Below are 18,383 nucleotides of genomic sequence, written 5' to 3'. Positions count from 1 at the left end.
AGTGTCACCATGGAGTAGTTACCCATTTATTTCTGTCTCCCCTACATTTCTCGTTCTGGCAAAATAGGACCGCTTGGCTGGTTATTCAAAATGAGCTAGGGATGAAGTTCAGAATAATTTTCTAAAAATGTATATACCAGTAATAATGTACTTTCTGGTATTTCTTTTAAAATTAAATGATTATACCAAATCAAACAATTTTTTTTTGGGCCTTTTAAAAACCTTTTTAATAATTTAACTTTTAACTTGTTAACTCTTACACCAATAGCAAATAAGTCTTAATTCTTTGCCATATCTGCGTTCCTTTGTCACTCATTCTAACTATTTCCTGTCGAGTTACATGGCTCATGGGTATTCCCGTATATTATGACGGGCAGCAGGAAGTTCCACAACTTTAGACTTTATCTATTCACTTTTTCTTTCACTCTCCCAGTGCGAAAAGTTTCCCAACAAACTTTGGCTAATCTCGAGGCCCCGAGGCGCCTGAACATTTCGAGTTGGCATATTTATGTGATGAGCCGGGAGGCGTCTCACCTTGCCTTGCTGACCTGGGCTTGGCCAGGGTTTTTGGCCGGCTTTAGCCCTGTTTGGCCCGACCAGTCGGACTATCAGTGGGTCAGTGTCATCGGCCGCTTCGCACTGGTGAGCATCAAATGGCCGTTGGCCAATAAAGCCCAACACTTTGATGGGGTGTGGGGATGTCTCGACTGTCCGAGCATCATCTTTTGGGTCGGGTTCTGGGTCTCGGACTGAGTCTGAGTCTGATTCTGAATCTGTAGCCGGTTCTGGGAGTCGGAGGTGCCCACGTCACTTTTCTTGTTTGATAAGGATCCGCAATCGAGAACGAAGACAGGGCGAAGGCGTGCAGTCGAATATATTGGAATTTTATTATGCATGACAGCTCCAAAAAAGAGAAGAAACAACAATGGACACTCCCCCAATAACAACAACAGCGGCAAGGAGCGGCCAGAGGGTCAGTATCGGGTCCCCAGGAACCCCTCCCCCTCCGCCTCCCCTCCCCTCTGCCATCTTAGCCCTCTTTTTTTTACCTTACCTGTTTGACAGCGGGTTGCCTCCGATTCCTACAACCGAAATGCTTAGCCATGTGAGAAAAGATTGCGTTATTCATATTTTAATTTTACTTGTTTAAGGTTTCCTCATCATTTTTCTCCCACTTTTTTCGGGTTTTGATTATTATTTTGTATTTGGAGAACGATTCTGGAATATCGATAAGGTGCAAAGGCGGAACGGCTGAACGGCTGCTTTGTTGTTGGATCGAGTCTTGTTCTGCATGTTTTGTGCATGATTATGTAACATTTTTTCGTGGCTGACCGTCCCGTCTGAACCGTTCTCCGAAGGGAAACATCGATTTATATTTTGACAAATGATTTACCAATGAGTTGACAGTTTTTGTTCGGCTTCTTTTTGGGCAGGGTTAATAAAAGAAACAACGAGGAGGCAACATGTATTTAATTAATTAAGTCGCGTCAAGATACAAAATCCGAAAGGCGATAAGAAGGCCAATAATGAAAAACATTAAGGCTTGTTAGCGATAAAAAGTGCATGATAAAAATGCTTATTCAAAAATGTTGGTAAACCAAATCTTTAATTTGAATAAATCGCAAAATGAATTTGAGCCTTTATAAAAAGAGCTTAAATGTTCTTCAATGGTTAACTAATGGAATCGCAAAATGAATTTGAGCCTTTATAAAAAGAGCTTAAATGTTCTTCAATGGTTAACTAATGGAATAATGGAATTATTATAATGGAGTTACCTCTGCTAATCGGTATATCAAATAATGGAAATTGCAGCGAACAACAATGGCGAAAAATGTCAACATTTTAGTTGAATGGAATCACCAAAGCGGGAAAATGCAATTTATAGCGATTTTAGGGAAATTACTCTTTATTTGGTTGTTGACAAAGGCAAATATTGAATTGGCGTACAGTTTGGAAAATCCAATATTAGGAGGTTCTGAACCAGAAATCGCCAGTTGAGCGGAGATTTTCACTGCAGCTTGTGGTAGCCCAAAAAACTTGATACATAAAATTATAAATAAAGTAAAATGTCTACTACGTTTACCATAAATGGACAACCGTATACGGGTAAAATACCTGAATGGATGTTTACAAAATCCTTAAAATGCCATAACATTTAAAGGGTATAATTTATTTTTGTTGTGTTATCTTCTTTATTTGCCAGTTAACCTTAGTGATCTCCCACCGGACATCACTCTGAACACTTTCATCCGGGAACATGCCCAACTTACGGCCACGAAGTTCATGTGCCTGGAAGGAGGATGCGGAGCCTGTGTTTGTGCAGTGAGCGATGGGAAGAGCACCTGGACTGTGAACTCAGTGGGTCAGAGATCAGTTAACTCATTCCGGCTCTAACTACCTCTCCAATCGATTTTCAGTGCCTCAAGCTGCTGAATACCTGTGCCCAGCTGGAGATCACTACCTGCGAGGGCTTGGGCAACCACTTGACTGGCTACCATCCGATTCAGAAGCGACTGGCCAAGATGAATGGCACCCAGTGTGGCTTCTGCTCGCCGGGATTCGTGATGAACATGTACGGGTTGATGGAGCAGCATGGCGGCAGAGTCACCATGGAGGAGGTGGAGAACTCCTTTGGGGGAAACATTTGCCGCTGCACCGGTTATCGTCCCATTTTGGATGCCATGAAGTCCTTTGCGGTGGACAGCAATATCGAAGTTCCTCCAGAGTGTATTGATATTGAAGATCTTAGTCTGAAGGCTAAAAACTGCCCAAGGACGGGAAAATGTTGTAAAGGAAGCTGTCGGCAAACAAAACTAGTTTACGAAGATGGATCCCAGTGGTATTGGCCAAACACCTTGGCCGAATTGTTTGAGGCATTAGATAATATCGAGGAATCGGAAGAATTTATGATGGTTGGTGGAAATACAGCTCATGGTGTTTACAGGCGATCTCCCGACATCAAGCACTTTATCGATTTAAACGGACTGGAGGAACTGCATCAATACAGTTCCGATAAAGAGAAATTGACATTGGGAGCCAATCTCAGTTTGACCGAGACCATGGAAATCCTTCGCAATACTTGGAAGCAATCGGGATTTGAATATCTGGAAGTCCTGTGTAATCACATCGATCTGGTTGCCAATGTTCCCGTTCGGAATGTAAGTCGATTTCTGGATTTTTAGAATTTTTTCCATATTTTTCGTTTTAGTCGGGTACTTTGGCGGGCAATATTTCGACTAAGAAACAACATCCCGAGTTTCCATCGGATATTTTCATATCCTTTGAAGCTCTCGATGTCAAGGTGATGACGATGACAGGCGTCAATGAAGAATTGGAAATGTCTTTGGAGGAATTTATGGAAGACACCGATAGGAAGATTTTAATCAAGGCGTTTATACTGCCTGCATACCCGAAGGATAAGTACATATACGACTCCTATAAGGTAACTGCTTAATTGTAGATATGTCTTATAATTAAACTGATTATTTTTCCCTAAAGATAATGCCTCGTGCCCAGAATGCCCATGCTTATGTCAACGCAGGTTTCCTCATTGAATTGGATGCTGATTCTAAGGTGATGTCAGCTCGCATTTGTTTTGGTGGGATTCGTCCGGATTTCGTTCATGCCACAGATATTGAACAGTTGATGGTGGGACACAGTCCCTTCGAAGCAAATCTAGTGGAGCAAACATTTACCAAGTTGGAGAGCCTGGTCAAACCAGATGAGGTGCTACCTGATGCCAGTCCCGCCTTTCGATCCAAATTGGCATGTGGCTTGCTATATAAATTCCTTTTAAAACACGCTCCCGATATGGAAGTCAGTGGGAAATTCAAGAATGGAGGCGAGTTGCTGGAGAGACCACTTTCCTCCGGATTGCAGCTCTTTCAGACCCAGAAACAAACCTATCCAGTCTCCCAAGCAGTGAACAAATTGGAGGGCATGATCCAATGCTCGGGGGAAGCCACCTACATGAACGATGTTCTAACCAATTCCAACTCCGTTTACTGCGCGTTTGTTGGTGCCACAAAAGTGGGGGCCACCATCGATCAAATCGATGCCTCCGAAGCACTCCAGCATCCCGGAGTGGTGGCCTTTTACACCGCGAAGGATATTCCCGGAACAAATACATTCGTTGAGCCCAGTTTTGGTTATGAGGCCGAGGAGATCTTCTGCTCCGGATTGGTTCGCTACTCCGAACAGCCAGTTGGAGTAGTTGTGGCTCAGACTGCTGACCAGGCTCAAAGGGCCACGAAGCTGGTGAAGATCAGCTACAGCAATGCCAGATCCGACTTTAAACTAATGGCGAGTTTGAAGGATGTTTTTTCCACCGGAAGCCCAGATCCTTCTCGGCTTGTTCCCCTGGCTGTTTCAAAGCTAAAAGAAGTCAAATTTTCTGACAAACCCGATTTGGAGGTGAGGGGCATTTTCGAAATGGGATTGCAGTACCACTTCACCATGGAGCCACAGACCACGATTATTATTCCCTTCGAGGATGGATTGAAGGTCTTTTCGGCCACTCAATGGATTGATCAAACCCAATCGGTGATTGCTCATACTTTGCAGATGAAGGCAAAGGATGTGCAACTGCAGGTAATAGAGATTATTTTCGTGAATCAGGATTTGTTCATTGAGTAATCTTCATTACAGGTTCGCAGGTTGGGAGGTGGTTATGGCTGTAAAATTTCCCGAGGAAACCAGGTGGCCTGTGCTGCTGCTCTAGCTGCTCATAAGCTGAATCGTCCTGTGAGATTTGTCCAAACTCTGGAGTCCATGATGGACTGCAATGGCAAGCGATGGGCTTGCCGCTCTGAATATCAGTGTCACGTCAAGACCAACGGAAGAATTGTCGGGCTGTCCAACGATTTCTTCGAGGATGCTGGCTGGAACACCAATGAGAGTCCTGTGCAAGGACACTCCACTTTCACGGCAGCCAATTGCTACGAGTTCACCGACACTAACTTCAAGCACAGTGGAAGTGCGGTGCTCACAGATGCACCCAGTTCCACTTGGTGTCGTGCTCCGGGATCCGTTGAGGGTATCGCCATGATGGAGAACATCATTGAGCACGTGGCCTTTGAGATCCAGAAGGATCCTGCCGATGTGCGATTGGCCAACATTAGCAAAAAAAGCAAGATGGCCACTGTCCTTCCGGAATTTCTCAAGACGAGGGAGTATTATGCTCGCAAAAAGGAAATCGAGGACTTTAATGCCAACAATCGATGGAAGAAACGAGGATTGGGACTATCCGCGATGTATTTTCCTGTCATCTACATTGGACAATTTCCAGCCACAGTTACCATTTACCATGTGGATGGCACAGTTGTGGTTACCCATGGTGGAATAGAAATGGGACAGGGTAAGTGAATTAATCCTATATAAAATATTTGTTAAATGCTGCTTTTAATTGATAATCTTTTAGGGATGAATACCAAGATAGCTCAAGTGGCGGCCTACACTTTGGGAATTGATCTAAGCTATGTAAAAGTGGAATCCTCGGACACCATTAATGGAGCAAACTCGATGGTTACTGGATATGCAATTGGAAGTGAGAGTATCTGCTTTGCAGTCCGTAAAATCTGCGAGACCCTCAACGGTCGTTTGAAACCATTTAAAAAAGCCAAAAGCACTTGGGTAGAAACTGTGGAGGCAGCAAATGCTCAGTTGGTCAATCTTATAGCCTCGGATCAGTATAAAACCGGCGATATGCAGAACTATCATGTGATAGGATTGGCTCTAACCGAAGTGGAGATGGATGTGCTTACCGGAAACATTCTGATCCATCGGGTGGACATCCTCGAAGATGCAGGAGAGAGCCTGAGTCCTTGGATCGATGTCGGCCAGGTGGAGGGCGCCTTTGTGATGGGTCTGGGCTACTGGCTCAGCGAACTGCTTATCTACGAGGGTGACAATGGTCGCCTGCTGACCAATCGCACCTGGAACTACAAGCCACTGGGAGCCAAGGACATTCCCATTGACTTCCGCGTGGAGTTGGTGCACAACCAGCGACCCAGTGGAGCAGGATTCATGGGTTCGAAGGCCACGGGGGAGCCGCCTTGCTGTTTGGCAGTCAGCGTGATATTCGCCTTGCAGCAGGCTCTCCAATCAGCCCGTCAGGATGCAGGACTTCCTAGGGAATGGCTTCGCCTGGGAGCTCCAACAACTCCAGAAACCCTGTTGCTCAATGCGGGACACCAAGTCGCAGAGTTCAAGCTGAAATGATTATTTTCAAAGCTTCTGTACTAGCAAAAAAAAAAACAACTATAAAATATACCGATTCTCTATGTTAATCTTTCCTCTGAAACTTCACTTAACCGAAATAATAAACCAGCAAATAACTTTGAAAAATTCGTTTCTTATATTATTCTAAACTTATCTCAAACGTTTTTTGGGAGTTTAGTATCCCTCGAATATTAAATGTATATTTTTTTAATGTATATTTTGTTGTTAGAATTTCAACTTGAAATTCAATTTTCTTGTTAGGTCATCTTCCAATATACTTCTTCTCAACATTCGTTAATTTATTCAGCAGCAGTAAGCTTAATGATTAGTTTCACTCAAAAGCTTGATTTTTTAGTTTGTTTTGTTAGAGCTATTTCGCACTGAAAGCTTTTAAAATTATTTATTTGTTTTGAAAGCTTCGAGCGTCCAAATTTAACAACATGAACGTGAGAGTAAAAAACATAATTTTTTGCCGGCCGGCTAAATCGTTCTCTTTTTTATCACTCACTCTCTTTTATTTTTAGTGTACACGTGATTCGTTTCGCCTCTTTGTTGTTGGTTTTAATGGTGTTTGGCGCAAATTAAAAGCAGATTAGCGAGTCTGCTGTTTTGAATAGTCATTATAATAGCATACAAAGCGAAAAATATAAAATGTAACGCTCCGAACGCCCAAACAAATTATCCGCATATGCAATCAAAATACACGCGCAATCTAAACAAAGCCCTTATTGTTGATAGTTATTTTCTGCATCAGCGTTATAGCGTTTTTCGTTCACAGTTTTTTTTTAAATACCCTGGAATTTAATAGTAGCAATTTACTTCTCAATTCAATTAAAATAACTTTATTTTCGGTCTAGCAAACATATTTTAATTTTAAAGGGTCTATCTAATATATAAAGCGACAGAGTTTTATGATTTCAATCTGGTTAGTATAACTTTTCAAAAATGTTTAGCAATTATTTTCTGGTTTTATTAGTAATCTGAGTTGTTTTTATACAGTAGAATAAAATGAAATAAAATATTTAAAATTAATATAATCGAAAAATGCAAAATGAAAGCTTGTAATATTACCCATACATATAGAGGTGCATATAACTTTTTCACTTGATAGGGTATCCAAAGTTTTTTAATGGCGATCCAATGCCCCCTTTTTCCTGATTTTTATTCAGCTATTTTCACAGATATCGTGACTACTTCACAGCTGCCAAAAATCGGCCGACGAATTGTGTGGCGAAACAACAAGCAAAAGTCGGCGCCGCAGTTTTGGTTTTATTATTCCGCAGACGGTGGTTCCCAAGTGAGGAGCAACCAGTCCGCAAAGTGCAATTAACGGCGATCGTCAAGCTCAAAAAATATACTCAAATCGTTGTTAACTCACACAGAGTGTGCATGTGTGTCGAGTCTAACTTTTGTTTGTTTACGGCCGCCGAGAAAATCGCAATCTAAATAACAGAGAACGGGACCCAAGACCCGATTTTTCGATCAGTTGAGCAACGACACTCGAAGCGACCGGAGAAAAAGTGAGCAGCCAGCGGAAAATAGTGGAAAACCTCTGCCAAAGTCACAACTAATTGAATTATTTATAGAAAACACTTCAAGCAGCTGACATTTAAGTCATTGTTGTCCCGTTTCTTGTTGACAAAGGTGTCTATTAGAATGACTACTAAATTCACTATCAACGGGTTACCGTATACAGGTATGTTTAAGAAATCAACATAAATTTAAATACAATTTGCAAAGCAAATCAGAATAGTTATAAAAGATGAAAGCGTTTATTCACTCGTATACCTTCGTGTTTTCTTATTATTAGTATTGAAGATCTGTTTTTGCATACCTATAATTTTCAACAAGGAGGGTGTTTCTTTTTTAAGCTTCATGGCGCCTCTAACATAAACTAAGCTGATCATTAGTTCCGCTAGATCCACGAGAAGAAGGAGCTGTGATGCTCGAATAAAATTAAACAGAATTACATATATTTCGTTATCCAGTAACTGGTAAACAAATTAGAGTGCAAGTTAATGCCTATTGTTTTTTGTTTTTACGGTCTAACAAACAGGTTTTCGTAATTGAGTTTAGTTTTGTGTAGACACTCCATAAAATCTCTGCTTAATCTTCCCTTTAATCCGCAGTAAACCTAACCAATCTCCCGCCGGACATTACCTTGAACACCTTTATCCGGGAGCATGCCCAACTTACGGCCACCAAATTTATGTGCCAGGAGGGAGGATGTGGCGCCTGCATTTGCGTGGTTCGCGATGGAAAGCGCAGCTGGGCAGTCAATTCGGTTGGAAGAGATCTAAGTTATATCATAAACTAAAGTGCTAATGATTCATTTCTTTTAAGTGCCTCACACTGCTGAATACCTGTGCCCAGCTGGAGATCGTGACCGCCGAAGGATTGGGCAACCAGCGCACCGGCTACAATCCTATCCAGAAGCGGCTGGCCAAGATGAATGGCACCCAGTGTGGATTCTGTTCTCCGGGATTCGTGATGAACATGTACGGTTTGCTGGAGCAGAACGACGGCAAGGTCAGCATGACGGAGGTGGAGAACTCTTTTGGTGGAAACATTTGCCGCTGCACCGGTTACCGTCCCATTTTGGATGCCATGAAGTCTTTTGCAGTGGATAGCAATATTCAAATCCCGGCAGAGTGCGCTGATATTGAGGATGTGAAGCCCCGAAATTGTCCAAAGACTGGGTTAGCCTGCAGTGGCAGCTGCCTTCCGTCCACTTTGGTCTACGCCGATGAAACTCAGTGGCACTGGCCCAAAAACCTGACTGAACTTTTCGAGGCACTGGATAAAGTTAAGGATTCGGAGGAATTTATGCTGGTGGCAGGCAATACGGCTCATGGTGTTTATAGACGATCGACCGATATCAAACACTTTATAGATTTGCACGGAGTGGAGGAGCTGCATCAGCACAGCTCCGAAGGTCAGCAATTGAAGCTGGGAGCTAATCTCAGTCTAACCCAAACAATGGAAATCATTCGAACTACTTCTAAGCAACCAGGCTTTGAGTATTTGGAGGTATTATGGAATCACATCGATCTGATTGCCAATGTTCCAGTACGAAACGTAAGTTCATTATATTAATTTAATTATGAAATTAGTTTTAATTCTATATATCATCTATATCTTCTCAGTCTGGTACCTTAGCTGGAAATATTTCCATAAAGAAACAACACCCCGAGTTTCCTTCGGATATTTTTATATCCTTTGAGGCATTGAATGTTAAGGTGCTGACCATGAAAAAAGCTACTGAGGAAAAGGAAATGTCTCTATCAGAATATTTGGCCACTAATGATAGGAAACTGCTGCTCAAAACATTTATACTACCCGCTTATCCAAAGGATAAGTACATATACGATTCCTACAAGGTATGTTACTTTTACAAACTTCCAAGAAAATTCTTTTATATTAAACTTTTTGTAATGTAGATCATGCCTCGTGCCCAGAATGCCCACGCTTATGTAAACGCCGCATTTCTTCTAGAATTGGAAACCAACTCTAATGTGAAGTCGGCTCGCATTTGTTTTGGTGGCATTCGTCCAGATTTTGTACACGCCTCAGTTATTGAGAAACTAATGGTGGGGCAGAGCCCCTATGAAAGCAATATGGTGGAGCAGACCTTCTCCAAACTGGAGGAGCTTATTAAGCCAGATGAAGTGCTACCCGATGCCAGTCCCGCCTATCGATCCAAATTGGCCTGCGGCTTGTTCTACAAATTCCTTTTGAAACACGCTCCCGAAGCAGAAGTTGGCGAGAAGTTCCGCAGTGGAGGACAGATCCTGCAGAGACCACTCTCCTCTGGGTTGCAAACTTTTCAGACCCAAAAGAAAAACTATCCCGTCACCCAGGCGGTGGAAAAGGTGGAGGGCATGATCCAGTGCTCCGGAGAAGCCACTTACATGAACGATGTGCTGACCACTTCCAACACTTTGCACTGCGCATTTGTGGGTGCCACAAAAGTGGGAGCCACTATCGATCAAATTGATGCCTCAGATGCCTTGAAAGAACCAGGAGTTGTGGCCTTTTACTCAGCGAAGGATATATCCGGTACAAATACATTTGTTGAGCCCAGTTTTGGTTTCGAGGCGGAGGAGATCTTCTGCGCGGGATTGGTTCGCCACTCTGAACAACCAGCTGGTGTAATCGTGGCTCTAACTGCTGACCAGGCTCAAAGAGCCGCAAAGCTGGTGAGGATCAGCTACAGCAATCCAAGTCCCGGCTTTAAATTGCTTCCGAGCTTGAAAGATGTTTTTGCAACATCCACTCCGGATCTGTCACGCATTATTCCTGTATCAAAAGATGATTCAAAGAAGATCAAGTTCTCTGATCAGCCAGATAAAGATGTCAGGGGTATTTTCGAGATGGGTTTGCAGTACCACTTCACCATGGAGCCACAAACCACGGTGGCTATTCCTTTTGAAGATGGTTTGAAGATCTTCTCAGCCACTCAGTGGATGGATCTCACTCAGGCTGTGATTGCTCATATGCTGCAGGTTAAGGCAAAGGATGTCCAGCTGCAAGTAAGTTTTAAATACGTAACATATACTTAATATATTATTTTTACCAATCAATTCCAGGTTCGTAGATTGGGTGGAGGATATGGATCGAAGATATCCCGTGGCAACCAGGTGGCCTGTGCCGCTGCTCTAGCTGCCTATAAACTGAATCGTCCAGTTCGTTTTGTCCAATCTCTGGAGTCCATGATGGATTGCAATGGCAAACGATGGGCTTGTCGCTCCGATTACCAGTGCCACATCCAGTCAAGTGGCAAGATTGTTGGAATGACAAACGATTTCTACGAGGATGCTGGCTGGAACACGAATGAAAGTCCCATTGAGGGTCACTCCACCTTCACGGCCACAAATTGCTACGACTTGACTGGAGAGAACTTTAAGAACAAGGGAAATGCGGTGCTCACAGATGCCCCCAGTTCCACTTGGTGTCGAGCTCCGGGTTCTGTGGAGGGAATCGCCATGATGGAGAACATCATCGAACACGTTGCATTTGAAGTCCAGAAAGATCCGGCTGAAGTGCGTTTGGCAAACATTAAACCTGGAAACAAGATAGCAGAATTACTTCCAGAATTCCTGACTTCAAGAGAATATGCGTTGAGAAAGCAGGAGATCGAAGCGCATAATGCCAAAAATCGCTGGACGAAAAGGGGCATTGGCCTGGCTGTCATGGACTATCCTATCTTTTATTTTGGTCACTACCCGGCTACTGTCGCTATATACCATGTGGATGGAACTGTTGTGGTTACTCATGGAGGCATTGAAATGGGACAAGGTAACTTAAAAAGTTGTTACAGATATTTTTAATATAATTGATTCCTGATTTACCTATAGGTATGAACACAAAGGTGGCTCAGGTGGCTGCCTACATCCTGGGAATCGATTTGAGCTTTGTGAAGGTGGAATCCTCTGACACAATCAATGGAGCTAATTCCATGGTCACCGGTGGAGCTGTGGGCAGTGAAAGTCTTTGCTATGCAGTTCGCAAGGCCTGCGAAACCCTGAACAATCGATTGCAACCTGTGAAGAAAAAGATGCCACTTGGGTGGAAACCGTTGAGGCAGCCAACGCTGCGAGCATTAACCTGGTTGCCTCGGATCATTACAAGCAGGGCGACATGGAGAACTATCATGTTTATGGACTGGCCTTGACCGAAATTGAGTTGGATGTGCTCACCGGAAACAGTCAGATCAAAAGAGTGGATATCCTGGAGGATGCCGGAGAGAGTTTGAGTCCTTACATCGACATTGGACAGATCGAGGGAGCCTTCGTCATGTGTCTGGGTTACTGGTTGAGTGAGCAGTTGGTCTACGACAGCGAGACAGGTCGCCTTCTGACCAATCGCACCTGGAACTACAAGCCTCCGGGAGCCAAGGATATTCCCATCGATTTCCGCATTGAGCTAATCCAGAAACCCAATCCAAGTGGAGCGGGATTCATGAGGTCCAAGGCAACTGGAGAACCTCCCTGCTGTTTGGCTGTCAGTGTGGTTTTCGCCCTTCGTCAAGCCTTGGAGTCAGCCCGTCAGGATGCAGGGCTCCCAAGGGAATGGGTTCGCCTAGGAGCTCCCACAACTCCAGAAACTCTGGTGGTTAATGCAGGACACGATGCAGCGAGCTTTAAACTTAAGTAGAGCTCCAATTGGAGTGGTGTTTTGGTGCATACTTTTAACTTTTTTAAACATATATATATTTGAAATATATACTTTATTAAATAAATACTGATTTATTTTATTTTGCAGTGCACACTTAGAATTTAATCGAAGACAAGAGTCAGAATAATTAAACTGTATTATCGTTTGCTATCAGCGGGTAACTTTTATCATACATATGTTAGTCATTTATACGTGACTAAAAGTTTGTTTGGCTTTGTATAAATAATTCACGTTTCTTTTCATTACTTCAAAATAAAGCGCATGAAAAGATGTAATTTTACATTATATTATCATTATTTTAATCACATATCTTACCAGAATAAATTGATTGTTTTTTCTGTATTATTTTAAAATATTTTTAGTTCATATTTAGAGACAAATGAGTACAAGATTTTTCGCTGTGTATGCTTTAGATGGCACTTTAATCGTCTCGAACCCGTTTATCCTAATTAACGGGTAATCAGGTTTCAGCAGCGCTTTGATATAGAAACGCCTGGCGAAAAGAGCTCCATTCGACCGACGACTCTGCAGCGATGAGCATCAAGTTCAATGTGAATGGCTTTCCCTACGAGATCCAGGCGGCGGACTACGCCCCGGACACCACCCTCAACTCCTTTCTGCGGGAGCACCTGCACCTGACGGCCACCAAGTACATGTGTTTGGAGGGGGCTGTGGCTCCTGCGTCTGCGTCATCCGCAAGAGGCATCCGGTCACCCAGGAGGTGCAGTCCCGGGCAGCCAACTCGGTATGTATCCACACCCAAAAAAAATATATACTGCTATAAAATTGTATGGTAAGCAATTAGACTTCTTTATGAGCATCTAAATGTCAGGTTTTTAACCAAATAATGGATTAAAACGACAAATGAAACTGATTGCGTTGTGTTGCAATAATATAAAAAATTTTAGAAATCTAACTTGTTTTGTTTTTTGTTTCTAATTTTAACAAACTGCATTTTAAAGTGCCTCACTCTACTCAACACCTGTGACGATGTGGAGATCATGACGGATGAGGGGCTGGGCAACCAGTTGACCGGCTACCATCCAATCCAAAAGCGACTGGCTCAGATGAATGGAACCCAGTGTGGCTACTGTTCGCCAGGTTTTGTGATGAACATGTACGGATTGCTGGAGCAGCACCGTGGACAGGTGAGCATGGCGCAGGTGGAGGATTCTTTCGGGGGAAACCTGTGCCGCTGCACTGGATATCGACCCATCCTGGATGCCATGAAGTCCTTTGCGGTGGACAGCTGTATAGAGGTGCCTCCCGAATGCGTGGACATCGAGGACTCCTTCGAGTTGCTCTGCCCGAAGACTGGACAATCCTGCAAGGGAAGCTGCTCCAGACCTCCTCTGAGGGATCAAAGTGGAAGTCACTGGTATTGGCCCAAGTCGATGGCGGAACTCTTCTCGGCTCTTGGCCAAGTGGCTAATGGGGAACTCTACATTCTGGTGGCAGGGAACACGGCTCACGGAGTTTACCGACGACCCAGGAACATCCTCCACTACATCGATGTGAACATGGTGCCGGAGTTGAGGCAGTATAGCATCGAGTCGGATCACCTGTTCCTCGGCGGGAATGTCACTCTCACGGATGCCATGCAGGTTTTCCTGCTGGCCGCCAAGAGACCTGGATTCGAGTATTGTGCCCAGTTGTGGCAGCACTTCAACCTGATCGCCAATGTGCCGGTGCGAAATGTGAGTAGCGTCACTCCATAAATCCACAAACTCGTTTTGGCGATTGACCAAGCCAAAGATTAGCTAAAATTGTAGCATTTCTTGCATGCGAATGCTCTTTCTCTTCAAATTGATCTGTACAATTAAATGCTAATTATTCTCAACGAAATATCAGCTTTACATTTTTCGTTTAAAAAATAATTGTTGTATAATGCATTCAAAAATTGCTTTATTTTTGTAGTTCTAATATACTCACTTCTTGTTATCCAGTTGCGTATAAAAGCCAATAAACTCCGATCTCTATGAAAACCAATTTAGCTTAAACACACATTTCTCTTTTGCAAAAAAGATAGCAAATCATTTTAATGATTTCAAGACAGAGAGAAACAATTTGTATAGTTGTGTTTAATTTAAGACTTCACATTTTTTTGAAACTGATATTATTTTTGATCGATTATTAATTTTAATACTTCGATTTACACTTTTAAAATTTATTTATAATTTTTATACAGAACGGCACACTAGCGGGCAACATAAGCATCAAGAAGCAGCACTTGGAGTTTCCTTCTGATGTGTTCATCACATTCGAGGCCCTGGATGCACATGTTCTAGTCTACGATAATCCCACAACCCAAAGAGTAATGACCCTTCTCTCCTATATTAGCGATACAACTCCAAAACTGGTGCTTGGAGGATTTATTCTTAAAGCCTATCCAAAGGACAGATTCCTATTCAGATCGTACAAGGTGAGTAATGTTTTTATATTATATACTATATATAATACAAGAATTTCTTTTCCAATTAACAGATCTTGCCAAGGGCACAGAATGTTCATGCTTATGTGAATGCTGGATTCCTCATCGAATGGCAAGATATTCAGCGTAGGATTGTGCGGTCTGCTCGAATTTGTTTCGGTAACATTCGACCAGATTACGTTCACGATGAAGAAGTAGAGAATTTACTCCCCGGTAGAGATCTTTATGATCCGGCAACAGTTACACAAATATTTCAACAACTACCAAATAGCATTCAAGCTGACGAACGGCCACCGGAAGCTTCTCCGGAATATCGACAGATCCTGGCCTGCTCCTTGCTCTACAAGTTTTTATTAGCCACTACTCCAAAGGAAAGAGTTAGGGAGCGTTTTCGCACAGGGGGCTTGCTTTTGGAAAGACCTCTGTCCTCGGGGAGCCAAACTTTTGAGACCATCAAGAAGAATTACCCAGTCTCGCAACCTGTGCAGAAACTTGAAGGTAAGTTCTTTAAAAAGATATTACTAATATGCATAACTAATATATTTGTTGTTAATTTGTCTTAAAAGGTTTCATTCAATGCTCTGGTGAAGCTACTTATATGAACGATTTACTGACCACTACAAATGCGGTGCATTGTGCTTTTGTCACTGCCAAACGAGTTGGTGCCACCATCGAGCAGATCGATCCTTCTGCTGCTCTTCAATGCAAAGGCGTAGTGGCATTCTACTCGGCCAAAGATATTCCCGGAAGAAACAGCTTTGTTCTGATGGATCAATTTACTCCTGAACAAGACGAGGTCTTCGCTGCTGGACGAGTGAAGTATTACGATCAACCTTTGGGAGTTATAGCAGCTCTAACCCACGATACAGCTGTTTATGCAGCCACTTTGGTGGAGGTTACCTATGCCAGGGATCAGCAAAAGATCTTCACCTCCATAAATCAAGTACTGGCCGAAAAGCAAACCGATCACATTGTTTGCTCAAAAAAGAATACAGAGGAAGCTCTAAACTTGCCTCCTTTGGCACCTGGCGATGTCATTGGCAGAGGCATTCTGGAATTAGAATCCCAGTACCACTTCACCATGGAACCGCAAACGACGATTGTGGTGCCACTGGACAACATCCTGCAGGTCTACTGTGCCACTCAATGGATGGACAGCACCCAGGGATCGATTGCCCACATGCTGGGCGTGAGTGTGAACTCCATTCAACTCCAAGTGAGACGAGTGGGTGGAGCCTATGGAGCCAAGGTCACCAGGTGCAATTTGGTGGCCTGTGCCGCCGCCCTGGTGGCTTCGAAGCTACGAAGACCAGTGAGATTCGTTCAGACCATCGAGTCCATGATGGAAACACTTGGAAAGCGATGGGCCTGCCGATCGGATTATGAGTTCCGTGTTCGCGCCAGTGGAGCCATCATCATGCTGACCAACAACTTCTACGAGGATGCCGGCTGCAATCTGAACGAGAACGTTGTTGACTTCCTCACAAAGCCAAGTCTAAAGAGTGTTTACAACCTGACCGATTCGAACTTCAGGGTGACAGGCAGTGCCATCGTAACTGATGCACCCAGCTCCACTTGGTGTCGAGCTCCGGGATCTGCAGAGGGTGAGTGGGAATATATTCTAATTAGAATATGAATATTTAAAAATAATTTGAATGGTTTTCAAACGGACAATTATGTAAATTTGATGATTAGTAGAGTTATTGTGTAATTGAACAGTAGTACCCCAAATTTCTAGGATATAGTTATGAATTTGATTCTAATTTCTTAAGGGAAAATATTTAACTAATCCAAGTACATTGATTTACAAAAAAGTCTAGCTAAACGTTAATTTTTTATCCACAGGCATTGCCATGACGGAAAACGCTTTAGAGCATATCGCCTTCACTTGCCAATTGGATCCTGCGGATGTTCGTCTGATCAATCTTGAGCCTGGAAGCAAAATGGTGCAGCTCCTGCCAAGATTTCTGGCAACTACGGAATATCGAAAGAGGAGGGAACAGATCAACATATTTAATACCCAGAACCGATGGCGCAAGAGGGGTCTGGGATTATCCTTGATGAGTTTTCCACTCAACACAGCGGTGGCCTTCAACTATCCAGTGACAGTGGCAATTTACCGGGAGGATGGATCGGTGGTCATTTCCCACGGAGGCATTGAGATCGGTCAGGGAGTGAACACCAAGGCGGCACAAGTGGCTGCTCTTGTGCTCGGAGTTCCTTTGGACCAGGTTCGAGTGGAGACCAGTAATACGGTGAGTGGAGCCAACTCCATGCTGACGGCCAACTCGATGACCAGCGAGATGATTGGATTGGCGGTGAGGAAAGCCTGCGACACTTTGAACAAACGATTGGCTCCTGTGAAGGAGAGACTTGGACCACGGGCCACCTGGATGCAGGTGCTCCAAGCTGCCTTTTTGCAATCCGTCTTTCTCATTGCTACTGAATCATACAAATTAGGGGATATACCAAACTACAACATCTACGGGCTGAGTCTCACCGAACTGGAACTGGATATTCTGACGGGCAATCATATCATCCGACGTGTGGACATCCTGGAGGACGCTGGCGAGAGTCTGAGTCCGAACATCGATGTGGGTCAAGTGGAAGGCGCTTTTGTGATGGGCTTGGGCTACTATCTCACCGAGCTGCTGGTCTACGATCGCCAAACGGGTCGCATCCTGACGAATCGCACCTGGAACTATCATCCTCCGGGGGCCAAGGACATCCCCATTGACTTTCGCATCGAACTGCTCCAGAAGAATCCCAATCCGGTGGGTTTTATGCGATCCAAAGCCACTGGGGAACCGGCTTTGTGTCTGGCTGTTGGGGTTTTGTTCGCCATGCAACATGCCATTCAGTCGGCCCGAAAGGATGCAGGACTTCCCAGGGAGTGGGTCAGATTGGGGGCACCCACCACCCCGGAAACGGTGGTGCTGAATTCCGGTACCCACGTGGAATCCTTCTCCTTGCAATAAGGTTAATTCCGATCCGTATTTTAAAGATTTTATTTGGTGCGTGGATGTGGTAATCAACTAAATTACATTTACATAAAAGATCTGTTAACGCGTGTTGATTAATGGTTAAAGTATAAAAATATTTTATTAAAATGTTATGTTTTAAAGTATATAATCTAAAAAAATTAATTTTTTTTATTAAAATTGCTGTTTTATTATTGTATACATAAATTAGAATTCAAGGAAGGTGCGTTTACAGACCCACTCCTTATAATACAATACTGAAAGCGTCTTGTAAATCGATATGTGCTTTCAAAAATAATTACACGAAGTAGCTTTCCACCTACTACTCTTTCATACGAAAAAGACCCCTTAACAAAACAATCGATTTTCTGAGAACCTACTCCCTGAAATGTGAGTTATGTGTAGCCAAAAGCTTTCTGCTCTCCTAATGGCACTATGTACAAATATGTATAACCCCCATTCCCCACATATCGAATCGAAATCCCGTCCAAAATTTTGTGTTTAGAAAACTGAGCAAAACAAAATCGCCCAAACAAACCGCTTACTGATAAAGCTCTCCGTTTCAAGAGAGGGAG

General features: G+C 43.4%; 3 protein-coding genes across 3 annotated transcripts; all 3 read left to right on the top strand.

Moving 5' to 3' along the window:
- Positions 1-2,003: 2,003 nt before the first annotated feature.
- LOC108096244 (indole-3-acetaldehyde oxidase) lies at positions 2,004-6,287 on the top strand. Its single transcript, XM_017197673.2, has 7 exons — positions 2,004-2,106; positions 2,204-2,358; positions 2,418-3,158; positions 3,209-3,442; positions 3,499-4,590; positions 4,648-5,356; positions 5,420-6,287. The coding sequence occupies exons 1-7, from the start codon at positions 2,067-2,069 to the stop codon at positions 6,217-6,219; spliced, it is 3,771 nt and encodes a 1,256-aa protein (XP_017053162.1). The 5' UTR covers positions 2,004-2,066; the 3' UTR covers positions 6,220-6,287.
- Positions 6,288-7,488: 1,201 nt separating this feature from the next.
- LOC108097685 (indole-3-acetaldehyde oxidase) lies at positions 7,489-12,678 on the top strand. Its single transcript, XM_017200155.2, is given in 9 exon segments — positions 7,489-7,739; positions 7,806-7,915; positions 8,349-8,503; positions 8,563-9,297; positions 9,366-9,599; positions 9,660-10,751; positions 10,809-11,517; positions 11,577-11,774; positions 11,777-12,678. Coding segments are annotated over 8 exon segments (3,762 nt in total). The 5' UTR covers positions 7,489-7,739; positions 7,806-7,875; the 3' UTR covers positions 12,376-12,678.
- Positions 12,679-12,929: 251 nt separating this feature from the next.
- LOC108096334 (indole-3-acetaldehyde oxidase) lies at positions 12,930-17,958 on the top strand. The gene is given in 7 exon segments (XM_017197873.2): positions 12,930-13,053; positions 13,056-13,141; positions 13,359-14,093; positions 14,585-14,818; positions 14,881-15,325; positions 15,394-16,431; positions 16,673-17,958. Coding segments are annotated over 7 exon segments (3,795 nt in total). The 3' UTR covers positions 17,806-17,958.
- Positions 17,959-18,383: the final 425 nt, after the last annotated feature.

This window comes from Drosophila ficusphila, unplaced genomic scaffold, assembly GCF_018152265.1.
Source record: "Drosophila ficusphila isolate 14025-0441.05 unplaced genomic scaffold, ASM1815226v1 contig_791, whole genome shotgun sequence".
Taxonomy (NCBI): domain Eukaryota; kingdom Metazoa; phylum Arthropoda; class Insecta; order Diptera; family Drosophilidae; genus Drosophila; species Drosophila ficusphila.
This window is presented reverse-complemented; position numbering and strand designations above follow the sequence as displayed.

Coding starts and splice junctions, on each gene's coding strand:
- LOC108096244 (XM_017197673.2), top strand. CDS start 2,067: ATGTCTACTACGTTTACCATAAATGGACAACCGTATACGG. Junction 2,359..2,417: donor GCACCTGGACTGTGAACTCA/GTGGGTCAGAGA, acceptor ATCGATTTTCAG/TGCCTCAAGCTGCTGAATAC. Junction 3,443..3,498: donor ACATATACGACTCCTATAAG/GTAACTGCTTAA, acceptor TTTTCCCTAAAG/ATAATGCCTCGTGCCCAGAA.